The following is a 25,662-nucleotide window of genomic DNA, read 5'->3' on the forward strand; positions in this document are numbered from 1 at the left end:
TTTAATAACTTATATCTAAAAGTCTTTAGTTAATGACCAGGTAACTTTATTTGAAAAGATTTCGATACTTTAAACAATAATTTTTGTAACTAATAATAATGAATAATAAATTAATTAATAATGAATAGTAAATTCAAAACGTATCAATTCTTGTATTGTTATTATTATTATTATTTTACATTCTAAATTTATAAGTTGTGTGAAATAAAAATAATAACTACATGCGCTAATTTTGATTTTGGGAAATATTTCCATTAAACTAGTAATCAATTTGTTAGGTAATAATAATAATATGTAAGTTAATTTAATAAGGGATAATTTTTTACTGCAAAATTATGAAATAATAATTAAATTAATAATTTGAATAATTAACTGAATTTAAGGCAGAGAACGCACTCTTTTCCTCTCTTTGGCGGTCTTTTGCGCTCTTTCTCCGTTCAGTCGACGCATGTTTTTTAACATCTCTGTTCGTAAAACGTTAACATTTAACATTTCTGCTGAGAGGGACGCTACGTTGGCTTACGTTTTGAAACGTACGTGTCAACTTCCCTTTAAATCTCTACCATTTCCCGTATTCAACATTTCTGGTCAGAAACGTAACTATTAACACTTCTGTTAAGCTATCATATCTTTAACATTTCTGTTAAGAAAACGTAAATTTTTAACATTTTTGCTGAGAGAGACGCTACGTTGGCCTACGTCTTTTAATTCTCTCCCATCTCGTTACGTTTCGAATGCGAACAGACGGCTAAGCAAACGACGAAATTCAAACGAAAAAAATTTGTCGTGGGAGGCGGACGTGTGCTCAAAGTGTGTTCAAAGGCTAAGCAAACGGAGAACTTAACTTGCCATGGCTTTTCTTTTTCTTTGATTTGCGTTAAGTTTGAGCGGGTTGCGGTCAACCAGGGATCAGTATTGGAAAGGGCCATTCGGTCGTTTCAAATTAAAACTCAAATTTCAAATTTGAAGATCTCTCTCCAAGTGTCGCTCCAGAGAGCTACTGACTTCTGCTGTAAAGCCAAACTAATATGATTTAAATTGATTAATTCGCAATTAATAGAATTTAACTCGTGCGCGGTGTTGGAAAATATTTAACGCTTGTTTCGTTCGCTTTGCTGTGTGTTTTCCCGCAAGTGCAAGTGTGTTGGTGTGCGCGAAACGGAAATAAGAAATAAACAAGAGCGACAACAGCAACAACAACAACAAACGCAACAAGAAGTGCAAGCAAAAGTGAATAGGAAGACGAAAGAGGAAATGCTTAAGTACAACAACAAGAAATACACGAACAAAACGACAGAGTGCAAGTGCATCGCGTGAGTGTCTTTAAGTGTGTGTTTGTGTGTGTGTGTATGTTGGTGTTGGTGATGCGGCGGAAGTAGAAACATTTTGACTTGTGTGTTCTCGGCTTCGCCTTTTTATTTGCTCCTCTTTGCGGCTCGCATTCGTCGCAGCAAACGAAACGAAAACAAAAACAGAGAGCCAGGATTAGCCCCAAAAAGCACCAACAACCACCGCCCACTTACCGCCCCCTTAAAAAAAGAAACAACAACAATGGCCACTTGGCGCGACGCCCTCTTCGTCATCAGCAGATAACAACAAGAAACCCATCGAATTAACCAGCGACAACAGCAAAAACAAAGCGAAACAAAAAGCTAAAGCATTCTGGGATCTGGACATAATATCCGCTTCCGCGTTGCTTCTGTCGCTAAAAAAAAGCTCAAGAATCGAAGCGCAAACAGACAAAATCAGTCTTACAGTACGTCACCACAGTGCACAGTGGAGCAAACAGGTGAGACAGTGATCAAATATTACACCAGTCCAATGGATTTATCTTCATTGATTTAAAGGTAGAATTAAACTTATCTTACCCCGAAATTAAAATCCAATACCTTTAAAATTACTTTCATATAACAACCAATATTTTCATTATCTAAATTTCTAAGTCCTAAAAAAAGTTTCTCGACTTGGTAAATTTTTAAAAATTAAACTGTTATATTTTTATAGGTTTTTCTTATCCCTAAATTGAGGTTCCTATAAGAATAATCAACTCAGTTCTTAACCATTTCACAAAGTCAAATATCTCTATATAAAGACATTAAGTTATATAACCACGAACAAAGAAATTATACAAATTCTTTTGGAATAAACTTTAACATGAACAACAACAAAACCATTAAAGGATTTTGTCTTTTAATCAGTGCTAACAGCCATAGCCATCTTTGCTTTATTACGAAATTGTTAAAACACTATCTTTTGGTGTATGTATTCCCCATCACTACGTCACAATGGTCATGAAAACAGAAAACTGTCTTGTCTGAGCAGCTGATAAATAATTGCTCCACCTTAATCTGCTTTTGGTTATCTGCTAAATATGACTTCCCCACTTCGCCGCACACAACGTCTTACAATGTTTGAGTTTTTGGTCTCCGGTTGAGGTCAACAATTGGTCGGATCTACACGTGTAAGAAGATAGCTTGGGGTTATATTTGGAAGACTCAGCGACAACGGTTTATCTAAGGTTTTTGTTTAATTTATTTGCATGTTGTTTTTGAGGATCTGATTGTGGCATTTTCATTAGGGCTTGTCTAAACATGAAGAGTTACAATTTTATGGAGATGTTGGGAGTGGTTTTATACTTTAATAAATATCTTGGTTATCTGATATATTTTGTTTTATCTTGGATTATTATTAGGTACTTATGTATTTAAGAACAACTGGTAATTAATAAGGATCTTAAAAATTCTATAATTCTCCTATAAAAATTACCTTAATTTAAACAATACTGTTGACTTGTGAATACCAGAAACTTGAACTAAGTAACATATTCTAATAATAAGCTATGATAGTAATTTCTCTTCCAATTCGAGTTGTATTGTATGCATTGCACGCTTGACTGATTTCTTTGCATTCTATGATACAAACAAGATCGATTCACTTGGAAAACAGCTTTTCCTATTCGTATTTCACTACGTGTTACGGTACCTATGGTGCATTGGTGACGCCTGTTGCATCACATATGTATACTGGCTAGTCCCGAGTTTTCCGACTTTAAAAGCGGTAATTATCGAGTGCATGTCTTGGTCTGCATATCGGTATGCTATATGTTATAGAACCGGGCATTCGAATGGTTCTCGGTTCGGTTCACGAGTCTCTTGTTGCATGCACTTTTCTATGGAAGTGAAGTGAAACAAAAGCAGAGCGTTGAGCTCCAATTAGGGTGACTCCGGCGACTCTGGCTCACGTCAGCGAAATCTTATCGCCGAGGCGCTATGGCGAAAAGAAATACTCATACTCGTACTCGCACAGTCATATAAACGTACATACATACATATCAAAAAATAAAAAAAAAGGAAAACAGCCAGTAGAAATGTGTTTATTTATTTGCCTTTGCCGACCGACGACGTCGAACAAATCAGCCAAACAGTTCCTGCTTCTGCCGCAGATATATGGCATAAGTATATATGGGTTTTCAGGGGGTGAGGCGGGGGGTGCGAACTAGACACACACCTGATCGTGCGCCACCTCCGTTATTTTATATTTTTTTTTAGATGAGAGCAGAATTCTCGCCAATAAAGTTTATTATGTACAAAACAAACATACAAACAATAGGGGGCAGAAAAATAGATCTAAGAAATAGGAAAATAGGTTTCATTGCTACGAAGAAGACTTTGTTAATTAAATCAACAAAACTAAATCTCTCATAAATATTTTTTTGTAAGGCTTCGTTTACCTTATTAGTAAATAATTATTGGATAATAATTTTAAATATTAACTACAAAAAATATATGTTATTTTATTTAAATATGAAAAAGTCCAGTTGGCAAATAAAAGTTTTGTCACTCAATTTGTCATTAAAGAGAACTAAAAAATAAGAAATCTTTTTTACAATGCCATATCCCCAAAACCACATTATTCAGTTTATTACCTTTTTACCTGCATATGACTGTAAGTTCGAATTTATTAAGATCTGTTTTTTTTTAAATAAACAATTTTTCTCTTCAATTAGCGGAAAACGAAATAAAACTTGTAGAAGCTGCGATTTTGCTTGTCAGTTTTCCTTTCCTGGTTCTCTCTTTCTCGGCCCCTTTGCCGCCCCACTTGCCACCCCATTTGCTACCCCCGCCCCCCCCGAGAGACTTGGCCTGGTGACCAGCCGGCGGCAGAAAAGCAGCAAAAGCAGCGTAAATACAATAAATTAAATTCACTTCCGCATTGCTCCCAACAAAAAAAAACAACGTAATGGGGATTGGGTGAATGTGTGTGTGGGGAAAGACAAACGACGTAAGAGAAAGAGCACGGCAAGTGCACGGAAGCGAGAGAGCGGGTCAAAAGTGTAAGCGGGAGAGGGAGAGACGATCACAAGAAAAAGAGGAAGGTGGAGGAGCAGAGCAAACAGGTATAAAAACTGTTGATCGTGGGGAAGAGAGGGAGGGTGATGGAGCAAGAAAACATCGACCTATTCCCTCGCACACACACATTTGCCCAGCAACTGACTCACTCACACTCACACGTGCAAATCACAGCCAAGACAAAAAAATACAAAATACAAAAAGTATAAGCGGCGGCAAAATAATGAAAGAAAGAGGAAGAAAACGCCAAGCAGCAGCAAAAACAACAATAAAAAACGCCTTAAGACGACTGAGATATTAACACAAAATGCCGAACAAGCAAAAAGTGCATGAGTATGTGTACGTCTCGCTCTCTTTTTTTCGTAGTTTGTTTTAAAAATCAAATAAAAACAAGCAGAAAAAAAAGACATGACAACTTCTTCGGAAGGGATAACCATTTCGTGGATAAAATCTGATTAAAGTTTTAATGATTCACTATACATATGTACATATGTTTATTCTAATTTAATGTTGATCACATTTGGTTTTTATTATTCCAAAATTTTATTAAAAAAAAAACAGTTTTAAAAGATATGGCAACCACAACCCCATTTTTTATCACTTAAGGGTTAAGGCCTCAAGAATGTCGCCAGCACACTCACACACTGATAAAGCAAATGCATTTTGTTGTGGGCTTTGTTTTTCCTATTGCTGGGGCCACTGGTTCTAAAGTTTTTCTTCTTTTTCTTGCCATTTCGCTTCCTTTTTTCTTTGAATTTCGCTTGCATTTGTTGCATCTCTTTTTTTTTTCTTGTTTTTGTTGTTGTAACCTGCATGCGGAAGCTTGCATTCAATACAAATGCCACACATTTACATACATACACGGAGATGCATTATAACATATCCACACAAACATAAGTTGTTGTTATCGCCCAGCAGATGTTGCTATTGTTGGTTGCTGTTTCTGTGCATTTGCATTTTATAAAGCGGCGAGCGAGGGAACCACTTGTGCGTACTATACATCCCATTGTAACCCATTTATTATTTTATAGTGCAACGAAATCACACTAACCTGAATTTGCCATAAATGCTGCCAGCTTCCATTACGTCGCGTCTCAAATTCGCTAAAAGAAATAAAGAAAGTAGTGCAAAAGGCAGGCGAGAAAAGCAGCAGCAACAACAAAAACAACAACACTCCAATCAACGATCGTGCGAATTTGCCATTAAAAGCGGTAAAATATACACTCCACTTCCCTACCTGGCAACAGTTGAGGTTTTGCGTTTTTAAATTTGCCATTAAGGATGTCAGTGCACAGTGGGCATCTATAGCCATACCAATGAGATCATGCTTAGAACTGATCAAACTTTGAATCACTATTTTATCCAGTCATTTCCGAGAACTTGCATTTTTGTTTGATAATTTCATGATAAAATGAAAGTAGACAGTTGACGGTTAAAAAATTATAATGCTATTGTTAGTTTTTAAGGACTTGTAAATGGATTGTGAATCGCAGTCTTACAAACTTTTAAGCCTTAAAAAAATATCTAAACAATAGATACGATTAAATTGCATAAAGGGGTAGCTGAACTTGTATTATCGTTATTTAAAACTCTATAAAATCATATGTAAATCTATTTTAAAGGAAGTTTGTACTGACTTTATCCTACATTTAAATTTATTTCCGCAACTTTTAGATCTAATCTCTAAGTTCTGCACTTGCATCTTTTCACATCGATCTCCACCCAACTGGCGATCCATTCATCTTGCACTTCTGACAATTTCCCGCAATCTTTTCTCACGATCATCATTTCCCCATGTTTCCCAATTTCTGCCCGCACCGAAAACCCACTAAAACATAGTACACTAATACTCGTATTACTCCACTAGCGTAATTGTTGTTGTTGTAGCCAGAGCTGGCTTGCTATCACTGTCTCTATCTCTAGCGCTAGCAACTCTCTACCCGTCTCTTTCGACTGTCTGAGTAACCTGTTGTGTGAATTATGTTACGAACGTAACGTGTTTCAAAATATAGGAAGTCTTGCTTGACTTATAATACTCCGCTCAACTCGACTTTGGTGCTTTAACGGTGACTTGCTATTATCTAACTACAAAGAGTGGGAGCGGGAGAGAAATAGAGGGGTTGAGGGAGAAGAAGCGAACGAAGCGAAGCAACAAACAGAAAAAGCAAACACACAAATATTCGCCGCATTTTGCAGTTTGTGGCACATTTTCCTTTTGGCACACATACGTAAAAGGGGGAAGGAGGCTAAAAAAATGGGGGGGCGGGGGTTAGTGGGTGGCAAAAGGGGGGCAAAAGTACATCAAGCAAGAAGTGGAGTAATGTTGTGGAAAGTCGCATTTAAGTCGTCGTCTGTCGATGCAACAATTAGGTAATTTTCCTTCTTTCTTCTTATTGAACTCCCATGGGAGAAGTTGAGGGGGTTGTAGGGGAGTTGGGAAATTGCGTGGTGGATAACGTAACAGTTTTGGGTGCACCTAGCTAAGGCTGATGGCGTAACGCCAAAAAGGAAGTATCCGTAACGCTTGACTATCGAATGAGATAAAACCAGAGGCACGGAGAAACAAGGAAAAATGCAGACAGTACGGGGGTACGGAGAGCTACACACCCAAGTTTTATAACCCACTAGACAATACCCCCTGCCTGGCAACAAGAGATACTTGAAGCGACCCTAACTACGGCACAGTTACCGACTATTGTCCATTACAGTCTTTATCAAAGATAAAAGGTAACTGTAACTGTTCGGAACCGATAAATAACAAATGGAAAACAAAATCGAAAAACCCTTAAGAAAAAAAGTTTTAAAAGAAAGAAATAAAACGGATTAAATTTGTATATGAAAATTATTTATTGAAAACAAATTATTTAGAAAACCAGCCTAAGTTTTCCATTAGAGTTGTATAAATCCCAGAAAAAAATCTTTCTTTAAAAATGCTTATTTCCAAATAATGAAATTCATTTTATGGAATCCTATTATCTACTTTACAGACAGATAATACCACAAATGAATTTCAAATAAACAACCCTAAATTACAAATATTAATTGCCAATTTTTCCTCACTGTAATTATATGAAATGGTAACGGGAACGGGAAAAAAGAAGAATGGTAACCACTACCTGTAGGAACACGAACTCTTACCCCTGCAACCCTCACCTTTGACCTACCTGTTGAACCTACAACAATGAATTGAGCTGAAAGCGGAACAGGTTCGCCACTTTGTGGGTGGTCCCCAGGCCATAATTGTCACTCTCGAACCTCTCAGTCTCTGGAACCTCTCACGACCCCTGGCAACCAGCTTGATACGATCCCGACCTAAATCGACCCCTCGACTTGACCCGGGAAACAAAACGCACAATGAAGTTTTGGCATTTGGCACTTCAAGGAAATTGCATTCAAAAGGCGGAAGAAGGAAGAGACGTGAAGCCGGGGGGCGGGTCGGCACAGCTGGCTCTCCACTGAGAACAATGCAGCAGCTGAGGTTCCTCATCGTCATCCTTCGATTTTCCTACTTCAAAACTCAGCGGGCAGCGAAGAGGAAATTTAAGCTATTTATTGTGCCACACTTGCAAAGAATTATGTACTACAAATGCACAATAGTAGGTTGTTTTTAAGGACGTTTCTAATTTGCGAAAAATGTCTACCATTTTAAAAGTTATACATAACAGTAATAAAAAGGAACATAGTTTGTAAAGAAAATTGATATATAACTTATTTTCAGTTGTAACATAACATACCTTAGATTTCATAAATGTTTTTTTTCCCATGTCCATAGGAATTTCCCATTTTATATACTTTGTTTTTAAATCGAATTTTGGCAAATCTTTCATAAATCAATTTGATTTGGACGCCGATAGTATAGATAACGACCCCCGAAATTCGGTGTCTCGGGACGCAGAGTAAGTGGTAGTATTTTGTATGTGCAAACAGGTGTGTGCTTTTGTATAATCAGTCGTTGGTCGTTTTGCCCGCTGATAAGGCAACTGGAAAAAGCAGCACGGTGGGAAAAGGGGTGGCGGTTGGTTTGGGCAGGTGAAAAGGAAGCAATCTAAGGGGCGGTCTGCGAGGAGGTGCCAAAATGTGTTTACGATAGAGAATGTTGGACACTTGAGGGGGGTGGTAGGGGTTTTGGGGAACCGGAAATGACGCCAGTACAAAAATTTACGCTTTTGCTTTGGGTTCCAGTGGGTGGAGCAGCAAGAGGGAGGTGTTTGTTTTTTTTGGTCTTAATTGATACAGTAATCAGTCGCAATCCATGTCACATTTACTATTATTCTCCTTTTTTTGTTTTTTCTTGCATTATTTATTTATTTTTTATTACGTGCATACATAGTTCTTTTTTCGGCACACGTACAACCGCAAGAAAAGAAGCAGCATAACGAAAGTATTTCGTTTTTATTTTTGGCATTTTTTTGTTGCTTTTTGTTTTGTTTAATCATATCGCATGGTATTCACAAGTGTTATTATAATGATTGCAGTTGTTGTTGCTGCTTTCCACGGCCCGAGAATATTGGCCTGTTCAATTATTTACACCTTGATACGCAGAGATACGAGTTTGGAGATTATTTTATGGCTCCTTTGGTCAGGGCAGCACTTCAAAATGCGTTCACGCAATGGGAGAACCACTCAGTGTTATTATGGTTTAGTTTTTAAGGTCGAACGGGGTAAAATGGGATCATTTCAAATAGGGGATCTATGGGAATTTGGACTTTAAAATATATCTGATTGATATACATTGATTGATATACATTTTTTAACGATGGTATTTCTTCACTTTATTTTCAGGTAATTAAATAATTTGGTATGAAGTCTTAAGATAAAGTCATTGTTATTCTTCTCGAAAACATGTGAGTACTCGGAAAACATCAGAAAATTTTTTAAGGATAACCAAAGCTCTAAATAAATATTTACTGAGCCTAGCCATCTTATAAGTCAGAAATGAGTTTCCTAAAAACTCATCTCACATCAAAGACCACTTGAAAGTTCTCTGTTTTCCAACTCAAGGAAGTCAGTTGTCTCTGTTCAAGGGGCAGGGAATCCTCTTCCTAGTCCTCATCTCGAGCAGCACCTAACACGAAATTGTTTTATTAATACTGGAATTACAGTTGAGAAATTTTCAAGCGAATGCCGCCATGTCTGCGGACCAAGTGTCAAATGAAACGACAGCCTCGAAAAATACCCTCGGGCCAGATGAGATGAACCCACAAATGAGAGGGGGATGAGATGGGGTCCAAGTCAAGCAGGAGATTATATTATAATTTTCCAAGTAAGGCAAACACGAATTAAAACAAACAACAAAATTGACACGAACAGCACGTAGCGCAATGATGTTGTTGAAGGAGCTGGAAACAGCAGCAGATGGGGCACTCTACTCTCCTTCTTCCACCATTGTCGCCAAATTCATAATTAGCAGCAGCTTAAATGAGTTCTTGGCCGGCGGCAATGCGCAGCAACCTCAAGAGATCCCCAGATCTTAGAGGGCTCTGTCTATTACAATTGTTAGTTCTTGGATTGCCGGATTCTAGGTATTCTTGAGTGTGTGTTGTGGGTATTTTTTATCTCATTAGGTCGGTTTGCCACGTTTTAGTGGCTACTTAAGAGCAACTTGCGGCATAGCCAGCAATTGTTTATTATTATTGTGCCCACACTCACTCTCATGCCATTGTCCGTGCTTATCAAGCTTTCGCCGTTCGTCCCCCTACTATACATATATATACATATTTATTCGTATATATTTATATATATGTACAATTATCATCGCTATTGTGTGAGTTGGTGTAGAAACAATATCTGGAGAAGCCTTTTCAAAACACGCGCTCACCCGCTAATCAGCTCTCTTAAAATAACAAAAGTAATAAGCCAAACTATTGAAGTGCAGTCGGTAAATTCCGGTTGGAAACCGAAATCAAATTGGTTGTAACACTTGAGGAAATGCATAAAGTACTTTGAATGCAATTGATTGATACTACACGTTTCCTTGATTCCATGATTATGAGTCTATAGGTTCAGGAAGTCAAAAAACTTTATGTCGTTTCCACAGAGTCTGGTATTCTCAGTTAACAACTGGGATTTAATCATTTAAAACAAATTAAAACAGAAAGCTAAGCTAAAGATGATATAATTCTTATAAAGCTATTTTGGAGCAAGGTCATTAGAATATTTAAGCTGACTAATCCAGCCTTTGAAAGAATGAATAAACTATTAAAAAATGGGGTTTTTATTTAACTTATTTTATTCTGCTTTGTTTACAAACTTTTTCCGCAGTTTAACTCTTTTTAATCTCCTTAAATATAATTTACTGCGCTGTTCAATTGAAAGTTGTTTTATCGTCTTATCTGTAATCCGGTTCCGTTTCGAACACCGCGTTTTTATGATATTTGCAATGCTCTTCACTTAATCAATAATTCGTGTGACGCCCTTTTCCTCAAAACCACTTCTGGTTCGTTTAAAAGATATGGGCCAATTTCCTGAACATGCTATAAAACATTAGCTTGTGTATTACATATCATCCGTGATTATATACTCTTGATTCCCACTATCGAATTGTCGGAGGAAGTGGAACGATGGTCATGATGTTGATGATGACTTCTCATGCAATTGATAAACAATTCTTCCTGCTGCTCTTCTCCGAACTTGGCATTTCCTTGCCTTTGTAGATGTTTACAACCTGTAGACGACGGATGATGGTATTAACTTACGCGCGCACTTATTCTTTATAGTATACGATTTTTTATTTTTGCATTTCCCTGTTCCCTGCGTCTTGGAACCTGATTGTGATTATAGACAAGCGTCAGCGTCTCTCTGTTTCTACTTTGCTGTAGCTTGAACATCCGCTTCCGCATTTATTAAGTGTCTTTCCACGACGACGACGCTTAAAACGTTCCACACACAGTTCAGCTCAGTTAAGTTCAGTTTGGTTCGGTTGGGTTGAGTTCAGTTCGTTTAGAACGTTTTTACAATTCAGGTTTGGCGGGCTAGTAGCTAACAGCTAGCAGCTAGCAGCTCTCGGCTTTGTTTTTTTCTTTGCTATTTTTTTCTGCCCGTTCTCCTCTGTAATTAAGATGCGAAGCGCGCGATCGTCAAAGTTCTTTGGCTCCGAATGCGGGAAAGAGGAGAAGGAAGCGGCTTCGCCATGCATGCCTAGATGTTAGCTATGTATGTGCTTGATTACTAGTGCAAATACTAACTACCGGTTTAGATGCCCGACCAGATTGTGTGCAGAAAACAAAATATAAAAAAATAGCCGGACGATCAAGTATTGCACACAGAAAAATTCGTTTTAAGATCAAGAATATGATCTTGAAAGTGGAAAAGATAATGAAACCAAAGAAAATTGTAGAATTAGATATTCTAACATTAATATTCCTAATACTAGTTGGTCTTAAGGTTTTAAATAGTAGCCAATATCTATCATCAGAAATGGTAACTTCTTATTTATCAACAAAATAAACTTTTTCCGCAGTGTAAGTGGCTTAGCTAGCTGAATCGTTGTAGTTAGGTTGCTTTTTTTTTGCCGGACTACAATCTAATTGCCCACAGGAAGCTGGAAGATCAGGCTGATCAATAGTCGAACCACCGAAGCAGGAAGTCGCTAAAAGTCTTTCTTCGGTGGGAAGTCTCAAGCAATAAGAAGTGAAGGGGAGAGTCGAAAGACTCAAGTCTAGTCAAGTCAACTCAACTCAGATTGCTCTATGTATCTATGCGTTATCTTATCTGCGGAGGGGGGCATATTTGTTATAAACTTACTGAAACTCAAGCAAATCGTAAACATTTCATAATACATATAAACATTATGGTGGAAGTGTGCGACGACGGATAGCGGAACATGTTGTATCTTTTATGTGCTCTGTCTATTTTTGTGTTGGTCTTTATCAGAGCCAGCGACACCTAAGACAACAAGTAATCCTAGTTTACAGATATATATCGCCATGTGAAGCGCCAAAAGGCCACCGCAGCAGGTGTGTTCCGAGGACGGGATTTAGAACTGGAATAGGAATTGGTACTGTTACTGGTACTGGGTCTGCGAATGGGGATCTTATCAGTTTGATGGACAAGGTTCTTTTAGTGTTCTTAAGTTGGTGAAGATTGTGTTGATGGGTGGCTTGTGGGTGGTTCAGTGATGATCTTCGGAAATGTTTACTTATGGCATTATAAAGTATTTAACTTAGGATTCCGTGAATAAACATACCTTTTAAGATCGGGGATTAGGAAATGAGTATTGCAAGTTTGGTTATTTAAATTAATTAACATTTATTCTTTCGAGGAAGGTTGAATAGGTATTAATTACTTGGATACCCAAGTCTTTCTATTCACTTACTGTTAATTTCTTGCTTCTACCCCTTTGTCTTAATGGTTCAATCTACACTCTATTTGCGAGTATTTTGTGGTCTTCAAACACGGAAGCAACTTATGTCAACCAACTCAATTGAACCCGCAATGACCCCGACCCCAAGCCAGAGGAGACGCACATGAGATGTCCACTGCCCGCTATTGCTTCCCTTTTTTTTTTTTTTTGCAATCCCCGCCAGCTTGGCAACCCCCAAACGAGGCAAACATTAAGTTCTTGCTGCAGGCGGCAGCAGTCCAACAATGATGATGATGATGATGATGCTGCTGATGACTGCCTTATTAAGTTAGGATGGTAGCGAGGAAGGGGGCGGAGAAGATTGATGCAAGTGCGAGAAAATCGCAAAGAGTTGAAACAAAAACACAGATGCGACTAATTGAATGTAATGGGCACAAATGATGCGGTTGATGCGGTCTAGGTCTATGAGTATCCAGCTCCTCGCCAGCAAACACCATCAGTACACTTGGAAAAAGTAAAGAGAGGAAACCATTTTTGTATTTCTGATGTTGAAGTCTTCGGTTTTTATGAAGCTTTCCCCATTAAATGTATTAATGTAGATTTCCATAGAAAATTCCGTTTCTTTCTGTGCATCTATAACCCCCCACCATCAATCCCCTCCTTCGAACAAAAACTAGAATGATTTTGAACTCTTGTCTGGGCGTTTGATGAACTCATCCATCGTATGGAAATGGAATATCTGACTAAAGATCTCTAGCATCTTTCTTCTTCTCGTTCTGTAGGTTTTTTTTATTTTTATTTCTAGGTAGTTAGCTACCGATTCGATCATAAGCATTATGATAATGATCATAATGATGATGCTGTGCTTTTGCGCCCTTTGTTTTCCGATTGTTCCAATGCTCATCATGAAGTCGGATATCTCTCTAGTCATGAGAATGATCAGCATAGAAGAGAAGTGTGTGTGTGTTTTTTTTTTTTTGTGTTGTTGTGGTTTGAGTTTGCATATTTATAAAATAACAAAAAATACCGAAAAGGTTATCGAACGTTTGATATCATTGAGCAGGCCATCTCGCTTCCTCTCTCTCTCGAGACCCGAGGAGCATATAAAGATGAACAATGAGGCAGCAAGAAAGAGTTTACAAAAAAAAGGTAGAAATAAAAAAAACAAAAAAAACATCGACTTGAAACCGAGGTTTGAGCTACATTAGAACAAACACGTCACGTAACGCCTCCAGCAGCTGTAGATCTCCCCATGTCGTTTGTATTTTTTTACACCCCTCTTTTTTTTTTGGTCGAGCAAAACAAAAGAGCTCGAAGCTAAAGCTTTGGAAGAGGAAGATTTTAATGTTGGCCAGATCTTGTCGCCTGATCAAAAGAGAAACCTACAGTGCTAGAAATGATTTAGATTTGTAATTTTCACAAGTATGAGTATATATTTTATGGAAATTGATTTAAGAGAGAACCACATTTCAAGCATCAGTAGACGTTGGCTATTTGTAGCCTTTGATCTCATTTATTTATTTATATTGAGCGAAGTTTGCCTCTATAATAGAACTTCTTATATTCTTGAGACCACTGTATTATAATGAGCTATAAAGTGTTAGGTGGAATGGAATGCCTGTGGCTCTCCTTTCTTTTTTAATTTTTAATTTATAGGCACCGCAAGGCTTTTCGTCTGGGACTGATTTGAAATCGGGCTTGGGTTTTAAGCTTCTCAAAAAGTGCGTAACGATGATTGATTTGCCTGAACTTGAGCTTTGAGCTTCCCTTGTTGTTTGAGGGGTTTGCTCCAAAAAAAAAAGAAGCCGAAGAAATAACAATAAAACAAAAGAAAAGTGCTTACGGCGCTTTAAGCTGAGCACATATAAACTGACGATCTAGACAGAAAATGAACCGCAGACATTTGGTTTTGTTTCTCCGCTTCTTCGTACGCTCTTTCTATATATATATTTATTTCGACTTTTTGTTGCGAAGAAGAACCCGGAATTGGCGTTTTTTATTTGCTTTTTTTTAAACTTTTTTCTCGTATAGGTGAGGGGTACCAATATACCAATACAGCAAAGCAAAGGCAAACACAAATAGCAAACACGATACGCTCACGCGCTTGTTATGCACGCTCAGCACCACCGTCTATAAGTGGAGGTGGAAAAAGGGACGGTGGGACATTGGGGGGTTAAGGTAAATCAAGAGTTACGAGCGTCGTTGTTGCTGTTTCTTAAATATACGACGACGACGAGCGTTGCGCGCTGAGCAGTTATAAAGGCAAAGCAGGTCGTTGACTTAGCTATTTCGAATTTTGAATATCTTTTTTTATGCTTATTAATTGAGTATTTGATATGAGCGAGCACACACACATATATGGCAATATCTGAAAGCTCAAATACACGTGCGAAATGTAAACACCTAACCGTAGAAACAACTTGAACTCGAATCTTAAGTGAACTTATTAATCATAGTTTATTGATTACCACATAGCTGCATTTTACTTTAATGAAATTCGTTCTTTTAAAATATGTTCAATGCTTAGCTTGAAATTGCATTGAAATTTATAGAGTCAATTATCGGCAAGACACATACAAACATTTCTTTGTTAAAAAAATTATCTTGAATTTTGATATTTTCTTTGTTTACTAATTATAAAACCTATACTCTTTACGATACATTGAAACTTCTTTATACCAAAAAATCCTTTTAGTATTCTTTGTAGGGATTGCTTGCCTTAAATTGAGGCTCCTTTATTATGTAGCTACCCCAGATTTCCTTACAATATAGCCATCAAAAGAACATATTTTATCTACCACGATCAATATGAATCGAACTGGGACCCCCAAGTAAACTCATTGAATTACAGACAATTTGCGGACTAGGGTCAAATCCCTTGGCTTTAGGGGTTGATTTAGGGCCAGACCAAAAACACCAGCCAGCAACAACAGAAAAGAAGAGATAAACACAAACGATGCTGCACTTGAGCTCGCACAAGGAAGACCTCATAAAAGAGATCAAATGTCAACGACAGCAACAGCACCACCATAAGCACCACCACCATAGGCACCACATGCCCATGCCTCGTCATTCTTCCCTTCAGTTACTTCATTCCATTCTTTGATGGGTTTCGAACAGATCCGTAGCCGGGTTTCCAAGAAGTCCTACAAGATGTAAAGCAAAGTGCACATCAGGTAGGGGAAGGACGGACGCATTTCCTCATTGCTGCTCATCTACCTGATCATCACACTGAGAAAAATTAATAGGTCCTTAAAAAAGATAAAAAATAACTTTCATAAAGTCAATGATTATTACTTTCACCTTAAAATTGATTTTAAATTTCTTGTTTATTAAATACATATTGTATTGTATAGCATATACAATATATATGAAAAAATCGTATGAAAAAATCGTATATGAATGTTAAAGTGGCAACTAAGATCAAAGATATAAACCTCTTAATATCTTTTTAAAAATATTCTTAGTGTAGAAAAGGAGACAGCATCCCCTGATTCTTTCCTTCTTGCACCTTCCTTTCGATCGAGCGTTGAGCCGTTAATCTTAATGCGCCATGGCTGCTGTCGCTTCTGTCTCTCTTCGGGTTCCTTTTTCCCGTCTTTTCTGGCTATCAGATTTTTCTTATTTTCCCATCATTCTTGCCGCGCAGCACTTGATGCACACAGTGTGTGCTGGCTTGGCCAAAGGGGCGGGGAGGCGTGGCGGGGGTTCCGATGAGGAGAGGATGCGCCTGCGGAAATTACTCATTAACGTTTAACTCCGGCCCTGGCACTCGGGTGATTCACTTGCATGCTGGAATTCCAGCTGCGTCTAGGAGTGCCGATCAAAAATGCCAGTCGAGTGTCATCTTAGGGGGCTAAGCGATAGGGAAATACTATAGTATAAGATTATAAGTGAAATACAAGCTGGAAGACACACATCACTTGTTAATAAAAAAGTTTCTAAGAAATAAAAAAAAAAACAGACTAAAAAGGAAAGAAAAACAGAATTTGTTAACAGAGAATGATTAATCAAACTTAAATGCTTTGTCAAAGATTTCATACAGTAGATAGGGATAACAGTGCTAAAATCCCAGCTGGTATAAACGTTTTATTTAGTTTTATCTGATTGCTGTCCCATAATCCTTTCCATTCTTTTCTATAGAAAGTCTTACCTCCTCGACTTCCTTATCCGCCGTTCAGATCTCCCATGTCCCATTTTCTAGCATTTCCGATCCCACGATCCCACACACGAAAGAACCTCCTCCTCTCACTCTTTTTCATCGCCAAAAACGGAAACATTGCAAATACTCGTAAAAAAAAACCCATGAAATTCTTTTAACCCATTTGCTTGTATTTGGTTTTCCAGCTTTCCTTCCACTCCCCCTGGCATTTATTTCTTTTTTTTTTCTTTCATTTCTAAACTGATCGTTTTATAATTTTCGTTTGTAATTTCCGTTGAAACCGGTTCGAGATCGTTCGCATACCTCACCTCCGATTTTGAACTACCTGTGTGCCTGAGTCGATTTCGAGTTGTGTCAGAAGGAGAGGTAAAATCAGAATCTCAGAGAGAGAGGTGACTGAATGCTGCTCATTTTGGATTTTTCTCTGCCGCGCCTCCTGTGTCAAGATTTAGAAATATTCTTTATACTCTTATTGCGTGCGTGAGACGATGATGCCTCTGCTCAACGTTTTTCCACTTACAGAAATATACTTGTACTTTTTTCGACATCTAAAATCTAGGGTCTATTCAGATTTTGTAGGTTTGAAAGCAAGATCCCACATTGGGCGCCAATTACAATTTTCTTCCTCAAATTAGGACGTCCTTCTTTAATTATATGAAATGTTGTGATACTGTAGCATTGGGAATGTATGAGAGCATTTTTTTTCGCAGTGTACTTCCCCAACTCTGCTTCTTCCTGGGCTGCTGCCCTGCCTTCCTTATTGTTGTTTTCGTATCTGGCTGATGAGCATTCATTTGTCATTTTACTACGTGCCACCGACTCCAACTTTTAGCCGAATGTTTATTTATTTTGTGTTGCTGTTGCTTTTGCTGCTGGTGCTGCGGAACATGTGTGCACTAGAATATATGATTTTATTTTAGTGAAAACTCAACCATGTGTTGCGGCAACCGAAATAACACGTAGGATCGTTTTTACTGTGAGTTTGTCTGTATGTGGAGTGTGCACAATCAACAGCGGGGCATCAGCGTTTACCTCTAGCTCTCTTCAAAAAACAAATAGATCGGATCGGTTGTGGATCAGATAGACCCCCTCTAAGCCATGTACATGCACAATAAAATATTCAAGGCGATTATTATCATCCTCATCATCATCCCCTTCTTTCCCCACACCCCACCGACATCACAAATATTTTATATTCTTCCCTCCCTCCCTTTTCTGGCGCTCTCGACTTGCTGCTCACTTGTTGAAAGCGCTTCCCGGAGAATGAGGAAGTTTCTTTCGGGAGAGCACAAGACAGTCGAGTCGGGGCAAGATGTGAGATAAATCTGAACATGTGTGCAGCGAAAATGTCTGATCCGGCTATATGTGGGAATAAATACAGCCCAGGTTAAGGTAATAGTTCTATTAGGATGGAAAACTTTTGCAGATTAACTAAATATTTTAATTAAGATAATAATAAATTAGATCAAAGGGGTTACTTTTAAAGTTTTTTATATATTTTGAGTCAATATTTTTTCGATTGTTTGGTTTTGAAAACAATTTGTTGTTTAAGGATTTTCAATCACTGTTGGTTTGTTCCTTTAAAATAAAAAATGTGCAAAGATTTATTTTTTTTAATTAAATTGAGAAGTGGTCCCCTGGATCTTGTTGTTTTCGGTGTGGTATCCTATTTATGCTTAGCTTTTGGAGAATTTCCTGCCACTTACTAGCTTACTTTAGCTGTATACAGGGTGCCCCTCGATTGGCTGATGTTACTCCTTTTCCTCATGCTCCCCGACTCTAAATCATCATCTCGATCCACCGACTGGGACTTGCTGCTCTCTTTACCCACTGGCGGATTTATTAGTTGCCCCATCGGCAGCGTCTTTCTCCAACCCGGGTTGCTCCCATCCCCATCCCCTTACCCATGCCCGTCCCACTCCCGCTTCTCTGGCTGCTGCTTTTGGAAACGGGTTTTCTGTTTGGAATGTGCACTTCCGTTTGCTGCTGCAGCAAGATCGAGAGTGGGCAATGGGCACGGCTTTCAAGTTTCGAGAGACGTTCGACTCGGCCGCTCCCCCGATGCCCCCCCTCTTAACCCCTTCTGTCGGTGCCATCAATACATTTGCTTATGTTGAAATCTTTACAGCAACTGATCACCGCAACGCCATGTGTGTGTATACGTCTTTCGGTTTTTGTGTGTCTGCGTTCGGTTTGTACACATCCGGAATGGCAGTGTACTGCCGCCCATGCACACCCATACACCCCAAGAGATCACACATTTTTGGTGGAAATTACCATATTGAGAAATTTACAATTAAAAAGCTTCAGGCGATAGAGACATTGACGACTGAGAAATGCTCTAATTTGTGGGTCAATTAATTGAATTTAATTCTATTTCCAAGAAAGTATTTTAATTGGGCAAATAGTGAGTCAATGAGAATTTATTGTTATTTTAATTTCCTGTTTTGTTTTTATTTGTACTTCCTAAAGATTTATTTTTATTTTACGGCGACCTCTAATTAAACTTTCAAAAATATCTTCCGGAAGTGAAATTGATACCAAGGTTGGTGAAAATTTATATTTATGAATTTCTTTTGCTTAAGGTGTGAATTGTAGGCAACCATCCGGATATGAAAGCGGTAAAACCTTATGGGGCTTATGGCAATGGTCGCTAAGTAATAATTTTAGAAAAATAAAGTCTTCATGATCGACGTAATAATTTAATTAAATTTATATAACTTTAACTCTAATTGGCTCATCTTTAAACCCATTTTTCCTCAATTATGCCTTAAATTCCTGAACTTCAGGAATTTAGTTTTCTGGGTTTGGCTGTCCATTTTTTCTTTGTGTAGCGCATTCACTAGTTCGTTGTGTTTGAACCTCGTTTTTTTTTTTTTGGAACGATCTTCTTCCTCTCTTCTTGCTCTTTTTCCTCTTGTCTGCCTCCGCCGCGGTCGCTGCGGGGGTGTGTTGCTGCCGCTGCCGCTGCCACTGCCACTGCCTCCGAAGATGCCCGCTGAGCGGAGAGAAGAGGAGAGATACGGAGAAAGAGAGAAAGAGGTCCGGTCCAGAGTGCTCTGCCTCTGCTTGATCCTCGACTGCGACTGCGACGCCTCTGCCGCTGCCGCTGCCGCTGTCGATGCCTCTGCCAGTGAGTCACGCTCACCGCTCTCCGAGATCGAGACCGAGATCCCGCCGACACTTTGCCAAGTAGAGTTCGGATGCGCTGGCCCTAGTCCGCTGTATATCGCCTGTATATCGCTGTACAACACGATCACACAAATCACACTCACAAACAGACAAATAGATCGGCTGCTGTTGTTTTTGTTATTCTTGCGTCGGCATCCGAGTAGAGATATATTATTTGTTTATTCCATCCATCGGCTGCCCCGCGACGATTATGAAGAAATCTGATTTGGTTGGAATGCGAATGTCTGTCTGAGTGTCGCTCTCCCGCTCGCTCCCATTCGACGGATCGGATCGGATCGAATCGGTTTCGGAACGGATCGGATCGGATCGGTATGTGTGGCGTCTGGGAGCGGGATCACTATATCCCACTGCTCCTCGACTAGGTGATGTGTCCGCTCAGATATTTCGCTGGCGGAAGTGTGTTGTCGAGTGATCAACAACATACATTGGCCACATCCTTTGCAATGATGGTGATTTCTCAGTAGTGAACTTCGAACCGCCAGAGGAAACGTGTGTGTGTGTTTGGCATCCATGCCAGAATCTTTGGTAGTTTTCCATATCTGATTTACCTTACCAAGTGCATAAAACAAACAAAAAAGTTTCGCTAAAAAATGTTTTCTCCAAATAATGTACGATGTGGGTTACTAAAAATTAAATAAGTGTGTATGCAACTTTTGAAAAACATCTTTTAAAATAAGTGAACAAAAGAGTTTTGTCTGCAAAATGATGATAGATGGATAACTCAAACAAAAAAGATTCGTTAGAAAATGTTTTCTCAAAAAATATTACTTGAGTTCAATGCAAAAGTTAAAGAACATTTTCCCAAATATAAAAAGAAATGCATTAACATTTTTAACACTTTAAAAGCAATCTAGTAATACTTCAAAAAAAGTAAACAGAAGAGTTTTTGGAAGCAAAATAATTATAGATGGAAATTATTTATGACGCATTAAATTTTTTTGTTATATGTATGATTCTCAAACAAATGTGAGTCTTAAAAAAGATAAATATATATTTTATTAAATCTCACAATTTACAGCAAATGAAACAATAAGTTCTGTTATACACCAATAAATCATGATCTTAATAAAACAATTGATAGATATTCTTTTTCGAATAGCATCGCATCAGTAATCCAAAAATATCTGATTACAATCAATTCAGCTATATCTTAATAATAACATTGATGGACAATATCATTTAAATATTATTGCACCAGTTATACAAAATGATGCGATCTTTTGATTTTGGCTACAAACTTTGATTGAATTCCTATGCAACTTTAAGTGACACCACAATGGAATATCCTTACTTACTTCCTTTTCTTCTTATTACCTTTTAGATAACCCCAATTGAAGGCAATTAAAGTGGCTCCCACTGACCCACTGAATCGGATCCGCTGACCAGGACACTTCCTTACACACTGTGGCTGCATGTCCAAAATGAAAATGCTCCCAGTACAGTTATCGTTGAACTCGCTGAATCCCAACATCTGGAGCGATGTGCTCTGGCGCTGCCCCCCGGCTCCGTCCAGCCAGCTGGCGGAACTGAAGACCCAGCTGCCGCCCTCCCTGCCCTCCGATCCGCGCCTCTGGAGCCGCGAGGATGTGCTCGTCTTCCTGCGGTTCTGCGTCCGCGAATTCGATCTCCCCAAGCTCGACTTTGATCTCTTCCAGATGAACGGCAAGGCGCTGTGCCTGCTGACACGGGCTGACTTTGGCCACCGGTGTCCGGGGGCCGGCGATGTGCTACACAATGTGCTGCAGATGTTGATCATAGAGTCACACATGATGCAGTGGCATCTGCCCAATAGTCCAGTGACGCCCACCAGTCGTTATCCCCTGTCGCCGCACAGTCATCCGCCGACGCCCACGTGGCCCCCGTTGAATGCTCCGCCGGAGAACAGTCCCTTTCACAGTTCGGCCCATGGGCTGGCTGGTCATCATTTTATGGCACCCAACTCTGTGACGCTGAGTCCCCCGCCCTCAGTGGACTCCCAGGCGAGTAGTCCACCGCAGGCACCTTACCAAAACGGAGGCGTGGCCAATGGTGGAGCAGGAGCATCGGCTGCAGGAGCCCCAAGCAGCAGCAGCAGCAATCCCGCATCGTCGAGTGCCAGCAGCACGGGCAGCAATGGCTCCCAGCCCAACATAATGCCCATGAAGGGCATAAGCAGTGCCAGCAGTAATCACTCCGATTCCGAGGAGGAGTACGCTGAGTCCAATGGCGGCGGAGTGGGAAAGTTGCCAGCCGGTTCGCTGCCCTACAGCACGGCCAGTCCGCCGGGCACACCCATACTGAAGGATATCAAGCCGAACTGGACGCAACAGCTGACGAATAGTTTTGTGAACTCCTGGTCGCAACAGCAGCAACAACAGCAGCAGCAGCAACAGGCAGCTGCAGTGGCTGCAGCAGCAGCAGCCCAGGCACAGCAGCAACAGTTGGCGCAACAGCAACAGCAGCAGCAGCAGCAACAACAGTTGCCCCAAAAGCTGACACTGGACAATACTGCTGGGCCAGTGGTGGCCCCAGCTGGAGGATCCATTTCGGCACCAACCACACCCAGTTATATGTACAAAGCCAAGCGGGAGTTCTTTCCCGAAAACTCAGAGCCCAATACAAGTAAGTTTGCAATACGAAAACATTTGAAAACAGTTACTAACTCAGGTATCTATTTATCATTTTTAGATGGTCGCCTGTTGTGGGACTTTTTGCAACAGCTGCTGAACGATCGCAACCAGAAGTACAGCGATCTGATAGCCTGGAAGTGCCGCGATACGGGAGTCTTCAAGATTGTCGATCCCGCCGGTCTGGCCAAACTGTGGGGCATCCAGAAGAATCATCTGTCCATGAACTACGACAAGATGTCGCGTGCCCTGCGCTATTACTACAGGGTTAACATACTGCGCAAGGTGCAGGGCGAGCGACATTGCTATCAGTTTCTGCGCAATCCCACGGAACTGAAGAACATCAAGAATATATCTCTGCTGCGGCAAACCACGCCAGCGAATGGCGGCGGCGGCGGCGCCGGTGGATCGTCCATGCCACAGGGTGGCAGCAATCAGGCGCCTGGAAGTCCTGCTGCCGGCTGCCAGAATTGGAGCACCCAGCAGCAGCAACAAGCACAGCAGCAGCAGCAGCAGCAGCAATCGCCCCAGCGTCCCGCCTCGCGGAATGGCCCCATGAGTCTGCCCGCCGTTGCAGCGGTGGCAGCAGCTGCCGCTGCGGCCTATGGTCCACCACCCACATCGCCGCTCTTCATGCATGCGATCAATGGAGCCTTCCACTACCTTTCGGCGGCGGCAGCTGGTCCGCCACCCAATTCCCCTGCCTTGAATACCCCATCCGCTGTCGGCGGCGGCCCGGATAAGTTCCAGTTCCACCCACTGAAGCTGGAGAATGGCTCCGGCTCGGGATCGGAAAGTGCTGGCGAGGATCTAAAGCCCACGGATCTGAGTGTGAGCAGCAAAAGCAATGCGCCCAGCAACGAGGATTGCTATCCGTAAGTGGATTGTCTTCTAATTTAATTTTATACAGAGTAATATAGCCAAACTATTGCTCTGCAGACTCATTCGCAATGCTGACGGCCTGACGACCATCAAGCTCATACGCTCATACGATCACCAGGGTGCTCCATCGCCAGCAGAGCAATCCCCCAAGCCGGATGACCAGCAGCAGCAACAGCAACAGCAGACCAGTGCCAGCAGCAGCTCACCCAGGCCCATGGATCAGGCCAGTGAGCAGCAGGCCCAGTCCGTGCCCATGGACAGCGAATGCAATGGTGGCGAGTCGGAGGACTCCTTCCGGCATATGCGGCAGTAGGCGGAGGAGCAGCTTCCTGTGACAATCATCCATCCCTTATCCTCACCCCTCCTTAACACACAACATTACCTGAGCTAAGTGAAATGGGACCAGCAGCACAACAAACGCACAGACTTATAGACAGAAACCCTGCTGGATATAGATCTGGATGCCTATGCCTTTCGGTTAGGATGGGGTCGTTTAAAATAGAAAACCAACAAAATGAAGAAGTTGAAAGTAATTTGTGAAGAATTTGAAGCTATTTCCTAGAACTTTAACATGAAAGCGTTAGCACTATTCTTCTTTAAATATACAAAATTGATATTCAATATTCAATTTATAAATTCAAATTTTTCCCATTCTTACTTTTCGCTTTCACATTTGTAAAATATGATCCGACCCGACTTTCTGTATATAGAAATCACATCTGCATTAACAACACACACAATCATACATACATATATATTTTCTACATCAAGCGTATTTATTAAGCTAAGCTAAGGGAAAGCAGTGTGCATGTAATTTCGTTGTTGTAAGTAGATTTCTTGAGCCGGCGCAGCGCAGCCTTCGATTATGTGCCAATTTCTACATTTATCAAACAAACAAAAAAAAAAAAAAAACAAAAACGAAATACCTATCCATAAGCGTTCACACACATCAATCATACGAGTACGAGTAATGAGTAGCGATTAAGGAGTAAAAAGTAGCCAGTAGCTTAGACCGTAAGTGTTGCCACCTTTGAGCTTTACAAATGTTGCCTCAACAATGGTTTCAAATTTATGAAAACAAAAAACAAAACAAAAAACCAACAAACATTGTTAAAATCGAACGAAAAAGTGAAGGAAATATGAAATTTGAATTGTTGTCGAAATTGTTAATTAATATACAATACAAATCGGAATAGAAAGAGTTTTTTGTATACAACAAGGCAAATTGATTTCTTTGTGATAACAACAACAGAATTATCTTTGATTCACATTGGCTGAATGTTTGCGAAAGAAGAGCAGTTCCAAAAAGCGAAACTGAAACAGTTTCAGTGATCCTTTATTCAAGGATGGGCCTGCTCTTTCTTCAAGATCAGCCTGAAAAGAGAGCTTTCAAAATTCAATTTCAATTGAGCCCCTAGCCCTAGATACACTGCAACAAAAAAAAAAAGAAAACACACACACATACATTATAAACATTATAAAAAAAAAACATTGGCTTCCATTTTTATATAGCAATGATGATACACACAAGCATATATGTATACACTTTAGTTTTCTATTATTATCATTTTTATTATTATATTATTTTTACGTTAGCTTAAGCGGCTGCAATTAAATGGCAGCCCAGCAGCAGTTGCAACAAATGAAGGTGTTCATTTAAGCATTAACAACTTTAGTTTGTAAAACGCTTACGATCTTACCACCCACACACCACACACCACCCACCACCACCCACAAACCCACTCACCCGCTAAGAACAATGAAAAAATAGAAAATGTACATTTTGAAGCACTTTATTAATTATATTAAACAAAACGAATCGAGTTATGGAGGGAGAGATATCATCATCAATGCACGTTCATACATTTAGCCTGTAGCGCAACTGTAATTATTAATTATTGTGTAGATCTATATGGTAAAGATAATTTTCTATTTGTTTTTCGTACGCCTTAAGTTTATACACCGCCAATAGCTAATAATTAGCACTCTAGTGTCGCCACAATACCTGTTCTTCCATTGAAAACTTTATCTTTTGATCAATACATAATTTATATATGTATAAAAAAAAAGCGAAACAAATTTATATGCAATAAATAAATTGAAAAGTGAAATCCGAGAGATCCTAAGGATCGAATTTGTTGTTATCGGTTGGGTATTGATTTAAAATTG

General features: G+C 39.8%; 1 protein-coding gene across 1 annotated transcript; it reads left to right on the top strand.

Annotated features, from left to right (window-relative positions):
* Positions 1-774: 774 nt before the first annotated feature.
* LOC108147974 (ets DNA-binding protein pokkuri) lies at positions 775-25,604 on the top strand. The gene is made up of 4 exons (XM_017274780.2): positions 775-1,789; positions 21,327-22,606; positions 22,673-23,486; positions 23,551-25,604. The coding sequence occupies exons 2-4, from the start codon at positions 21,418-21,420 to the stop codon at positions 23,804-23,806; spliced, it is 2,259 nt and encodes a 752-aa protein (XP_017130269.1). The 5' UTR covers positions 775-1,789; positions 21,327-21,417; the 3' UTR covers positions 23,807-25,604.
* The last annotated feature ends 58 nt before the right edge of the window (positions 25,605-25,662 follow it).

The sequence above is a fragment of the Drosophila elegans genome, unplaced genomic scaffold (genome assembly GCF_018152505.1).
Source record: "Drosophila elegans isolate 14027-0461.03 unplaced genomic scaffold, ASM1815250v1 contig_814, whole genome shotgun sequence".
NCBI lineage: Eukaryota > Metazoa > Arthropoda > Insecta > Diptera > Drosophilidae > Drosophila > Drosophila elegans.